We start from the raw sequence: 5,657 nt of genomic DNA, 5'->3' as shown, positions 1-5,657 counted from the left end.
TATTGTTTTTCTCATAACCTTTTCCAAACAATTTTCTTTAGCTTCTTTTATTAATAAAATATTCATATACCTAAGTACAAACAAAGTCCTTGTGAATTCAACACTCGAACTTCCATTTTAACTTTACTACTTGGAACAAATTGGTGCACTTGCAAATCCATCAACAAGTTTTTGGCACCATTGTCGGGAACTTTGTTCTTTGAACTTGGTATTTGGGATTATATATATATATATATATATATATATATATATATATATATATATATAAATTTATTTTTCTCTAATTTTATTTTTAATTAATTTTTTTTTAAAAATAAAATAAAAATCTTTAATTTTCAAATTTTCTTTTTCACTCTTAATTTTAATCTTTAGTTTTTGATTTTTATTTTTCTATGATAACATGCACTGTAGTGTTTATCTTTCTTGTATTCGAGAAAACAATCTTGTTCTATTGGATCTTGAGATTGAAGCAACGTGTAGAAGAAACAACGCTGCAAGAAGAAACAGTGAACAACAAGGGAATCTAGAACCATCATCCTCTATATCATCTTCTTCTTTTCCAAATCCTAACTTTGAAGAACACGTCATGGCAGAAGATCGACCACAGAGGATCACCTTGAAGGACTACTCTAGTACCTCTACACCTCAGTATTTCACAAGCATAGCCCGCCCTGAAGTTCAAGCTGCCAACATCACTTATCCACATTCTCTCATCCAGTTGATTCAAGGCAATCTCTTTCATGGGCTACCCAATGAAGATCCATATGCCCAACTTGCTACATACATAGAGATTTGCAACATGGTGAAAATAGCTAGAGTTCCTAAAGATGTGATCCACCTCAATCTATTCTCTTTTTCCTTGGCTGGTGAAGCAAAAAAATGGCTGCACTCGTCAAGGGAAATAGTTTGCAGACATGGGAAGAGGTGGTGGAGAAATTTTTGAAGAAATATTTTCCAGAGTCCAAGACTGCCGAGGGAAAGGTGGAGAGCTCTTGACCGCTTCCACGGTTTACTCCGGAAGACTCCCACCCATGGGTTCAACGAGCCGGTTCAGCTCAACATATTCATTGATGGCTTGCGACCCCATTCGAAGTAGTTACTTGATGCCTCCACTGGTGGGAAGATCAAACTGAAGACACCTGATGAAGCTATGGAGCTGATTGAAAATATGGCAGCCAGTGACCATGCCATCCTTTGTGATTAAGCTTACACGCCTACAAAGAAGAGCCTTCTTGAGATCACATCACAAGACACATTATTAGCCCAAAACAAGCTCCTAGCCAAGCAAATAGAGACCCTTATAGAGACACCGAGCAAGCTTCCTCAACAGTTGCAAGCAGTGTAACCTGTCCATTCTTCAGTCATGTTCATTGGGCGATGCAACATCTATGGCAAGGCCCATGAGTCAGGCATGTGCATGGTCCAAGACGATGCATCCAAAGAAGTCAACTATATGACCAATCCACATTGTCAAGGGTTCCATCAAGGAGGACTTCCAGGATACAATCAGGGAGGAAATTTCTCTTAAGGCCAAGGTTGGAGATCCCACCCCAGGAATAACTTTAATAGAAATAAAGGAGTTCCATCTAATCGGCCTCCCAATCAATGGTCTGATTTATATGAGAGAACCACCAAGCTGTAGAAGCAAAGCTTCATGGTGAATCAAAGGTGATTCAAAGGTGTTTTGATGATAACAAAAGATGATGACAAAGGTGATGACAAAAAGCTCAAAGATCAATCAAAGAACAACTCAAGTGAATCAAGAACAATTCAAGAGTTCAAGATAAGAATCAAGAAGAATTCGAGACTCAAGAAGAAAGTTTAGTGTCAAGAATCAAGATTCAAGGTTCAAGATCTGATGAATCAAGATCAAGATTCAAGACTCAAGATTCAAGAATCAAGAGATGGCTTAATCAAGATAAGTATGAAAAGTTTTTCTCAAAAATTGAGTAGCACATGATTTTTCTCAAAACATGTTTACCAAAGAGTTTTTACTCTCTAGTAATCGATTACCAGATTGTTGTAATCGATTACCAGTAGCAAAATTGTTTTGAAAAAGTTTTCAAATTGAATTTACAACGTTCCAATTAATTTCAAAAAAGTTGTAATCGATTACAATGTTTTGGTAATCGATTACTAGTGCCTTTGAACGTTGAAATTCAAATTCAAATGTCAAGAGTCACATCCTTTCACATAAAAGCTTTGTGTAATCGATTACACTGATTTGGTAATCGATTACCAGTGATTGTTTCTGAATAAAATCAAAAGATGTAACTCTTCAAATGGTTTTTGACTTTTTCAAATTGGTTATAAGTTTTTCTAAAAGTTATAACTCTTCTAAATGGTCTTCTTGACCATACATGAAGAGTCTATAAAAGCAAGGCTTTGTTTTTCATTTTCATTCATTCATTCTATCAATCAATCTTTTCCAATTCATTCTTTACACAAGCAAGTTTTCCACATTGATTTCTGAGTCTCTTTGAACTTCTTCTTCTTCTTCCTTTTGTCAAAAGCTTTCCAAAGTTTTCTGGTTTTTCTAAACCTTGAAAACTTGTGCTATTCATCTTTTTCATTCCCTTCTCCCTTTGCCAAAAAGAATTCGCCAAGGACTAACCGCCTGGATTCTTTTTGTGTCTCTCTTCTCCCTTTTCCAAAAGAACAAAGGACTAACCACCTGAATTCTTTTGTGTCTCCCTTCTCCCTTGTCAAAGAATTCAAAACGACACAGTCTGAGAATTCTTTTGATTCTCCCCTTTCCCTTATACAAAAGTTTTCAAAGGACTAACTGCCTGAGAATTCTTTTGTATCCCCATTCACAAAGTATCAAAGGTTTAACCGCCTGAGATCTTTGTCTTAACACATTGGAGGGTACATCCTTTGTGGTACAGGTAGAGGATACATCAACTTGGGTTGTTGACTGAGAACAAGAGAAGGTACATCTCTTGTGGATCAGTTCTAGTGGAGGGTACATCCACTAGGTTCAAAGATGACAAGGGAGGGTACATCCCTTGTGAATCTTTGCTTGTAAAAGGATTTTTACAAGGTTGAAAGAAATCTCAAGGACCACAGGTCTCTTGGGGACTGGATGTAGGCACGGGTTGTTGCCGAACCAGTATAAAAACTCTTGTGTGTTTGTCTCCTTCTTCCCTACTCTTTTACTTTCCGCTGTGCATTTAATTTCCATTTTTACTTTCTGTTAAGACTCTCTTCTACTCCTCATTCTCTTAACAATTTAGTAAAAGCCTTAGAAGAGTAATTTTAATTAGTAAAGGTTTAGGAATAATTAATTCAACCCCCCCTTCTTTATTATTCTGAGGCCACTCAATCCAACACAAGCTAGAAGACACTTTGACTCAGTTTATGCAGGTTTCTCTATCAAATCACAAGAGCACTGAGTCCACCATCAGGAATTTGTAGGTGTAAGTGGGCTAATTAGCTAAGCAATTGGCTGAAACGTCCACGAGCAGTTTTGTGGTCAACACGGAGAAGAATCCCAAGGAGGAGTGCAAGGTAATTTTCATTAGGAGTCAGAGGAGGGAAAATGCAGAGAGAGAAAAGAGAGCTGAGGGAGTCTTGGAGGATGTGAGTAATGAGGAAGCAGAGAATAAAAAAAGAGAAGAGGATGAAGAAGAGAAAAATGAGAGTAAGAAGAAAGGTGACGAGGTCTTGCCTATTAAGACCAAAAGTTAGTTAGCTACAGAGGCTAGAAAAGAGATACCCTCAGTCCCAGTGAAGGACATCCCATATCCCTTGGTGCCATCAAAGAAAGACAATGAGCAATATTTTGCTCAGTTTCTTAACATCTTCAATAAGCTGGAGATCACCATTTCCTTTAGAGAGGCCCTACAACATATGCCTTTGTATACCAAATTTCTGAAGGACTTCCTCACAAAGAAAGGGAAATATATCAACAATGAGAGCATCATGGTAGAAGCAAATTGTAATGCTGTGATCCAGAAGAATTCACCACAGAAATTCAAAGATCCAAGAAGTGTAACCATCCCATGCTCTATTGGGAATGTGTCAGTGGGTAAAACTCTCATTGATTTGGGGGAAAACATTAATTTGATGTCTCTCTCTATGTGTCGAAAAATTAGAAATTTGATGGTTTCTCCTACTAAGATGACTCTTCAACTAGCAGAACGCTCCATTATCAGACCATATGGTGTAGTTGAAGATGTCCTAGTTAAAGTTCGCCAATTCACTTTTCTGGTGGACTTTGTGATAATAAACATAGAAGAGGATTCTAATATTCCCTTAATATTGGGCAGACCATTCATGTTGACTTCAAAATGTGTTGTGGACATGGGAAATGGAAGTTTGGAGATGAGTGTAGAGGACCAAAAAGCCATCTTCAACTTGTTTGAGACAATAAAACATCCCAGTGATAGCAAGACCTGCTTTAAGGTGGAGGCAATTGAGTAAGAAGCTGACCTTGCTAGGTGACACCTAAAGTCTATGTTTCTAGAAGAAGATGAAGTCAAGCCAGTTGTGAATCTAGCAGCACCTTCCATTGTCCTCCCGGGGCCAAGGCGAGTCAAGGCCCAAACCACTCTAGATGCTCCACCTCCGGTAATCCCTCCTCCAGCCACCTCTTCTACAGCTGGCAAGCCTTTTTCCTCTTCCTCTCAGCCGGAGAAACTCCTCCCCATGCTACAAAGCCTCCACCATGGACATTACCTTTTGATGTAGAGCCTTCTCCAGCTATCTCTCCAGCAGCCAGTGATAACAGTGAAGGCATTCCTGTCTCAGGGTGCCTAGCCAGGAGTCCAACTTCCTTTTGTAAGGGGGGGGGGGGGGTGATACCTTTGGTACTGGTAATGATGATGCCGTAGAGACTGGAGATGATAATGATTATATTGCGGACATCACTGTTGCTCATGAAGCTTGGGATCCAGGGCCCTCACAGGATTGAGACCCATTTTGATAAGGAGTTTTCTTTAATTTTCTTTATTTGTCTTTATTTATTTTGTTTTATTTTACTTTCATTTTAATTTCTTGCTTTTAGGACAATTTAATTTCAGTAGTTTAATTTTAGTAGTTTAAATTGAGTCATTTAATAGCTTTAATTTATTTGATGCATGACAGAGAAGTAGGTACTTATTGATGGGTTGCAACACATTTTGAGTGAATCAATTGCATGAGTGAGATGAAGTGCGTACTAATGGATATTTTTGTGAATTACTGATTATAAGCAGGCGTGAGTGTAAGTGATGGAGTGTGAACTAATAGTACAAGAGTGAAAAAGTTAGTGTTTCTGACAGAAAAGTATGGAATAAGAACCTTCATACTTCAATGAAAACCAATAAGTTGTGGGAACTTTAAACTGTGAGAGGACGACTGGTTTTAATTTTCTAATTTTGCATGATTCTTGGATTGCTTGAAATGCATGTATGATGTGGAGATGATCAAGGCCTTGTTTGTTATTTTATTTCAACTACTTAGCCAAAAAGCCATCCTGTGAATGAATGCATCCCTTGTACCCTTTTTGAGCCTAATGTAAAATTTTTGTCATTGGAACCCAAGCCCAAAATGTGATATTTACTAACCACCCTTTCTTAGGTTGTAGGAGAATACTCACAGATTCAGACAAATTTGTCCCAAATTTGGGAGAATATTTTTGGGTAATTTCTATTGTAGGAAAATGAATAAACAAC

The 5,657-nt window shown here is 37.8% G+C and overlaps 1 protein-coding gene across 1 annotated transcript; it reads left to right on the top strand.

Moving 5' to 3' along the window:
* Nucleotides 1–3,924: 3,924 nt before the first annotated feature.
* Nucleotides 3,925–4,425, top strand: LOC102664522 (uncharacterized). Its single transcript, XM_006601535.1, has one exon. The coding sequence runs from the start codon at nt 3,925–3,927 to the stop codon at nt 4,423–4,425; it is 501 nt and encodes a 166-aa protein (XP_006601598.1).
* Nucleotides 4,426–5,657: the final 1,232 nt, after the last annotated feature.

This window comes from Glycine max, chromosome 17 (genome assembly GCF_000004515.6).
Source record: "Glycine max cultivar Williams 82 chromosome 17, Glycine_max_v4.0, whole genome shotgun sequence".
NCBI lineage: Eukaryota > Viridiplantae > Streptophyta > Magnoliopsida > Fabales > Fabaceae > Glycine > Glycine max.
The sequence above is the reverse complement of the archived record's forward strand: the minus strand, read 5'-3'. Positions and strand labels throughout refer to the sequence as shown.

Bases quoted from the DNA above. Each gene is read 5' to 3' on its own strand.
- LOC102664522 (XM_006601535.1), top strand. From the start codon at position 3,925: ATGGTAGAAGCAAATTGTAATGCTGTGATCCAGAAGAATTCACCACAG.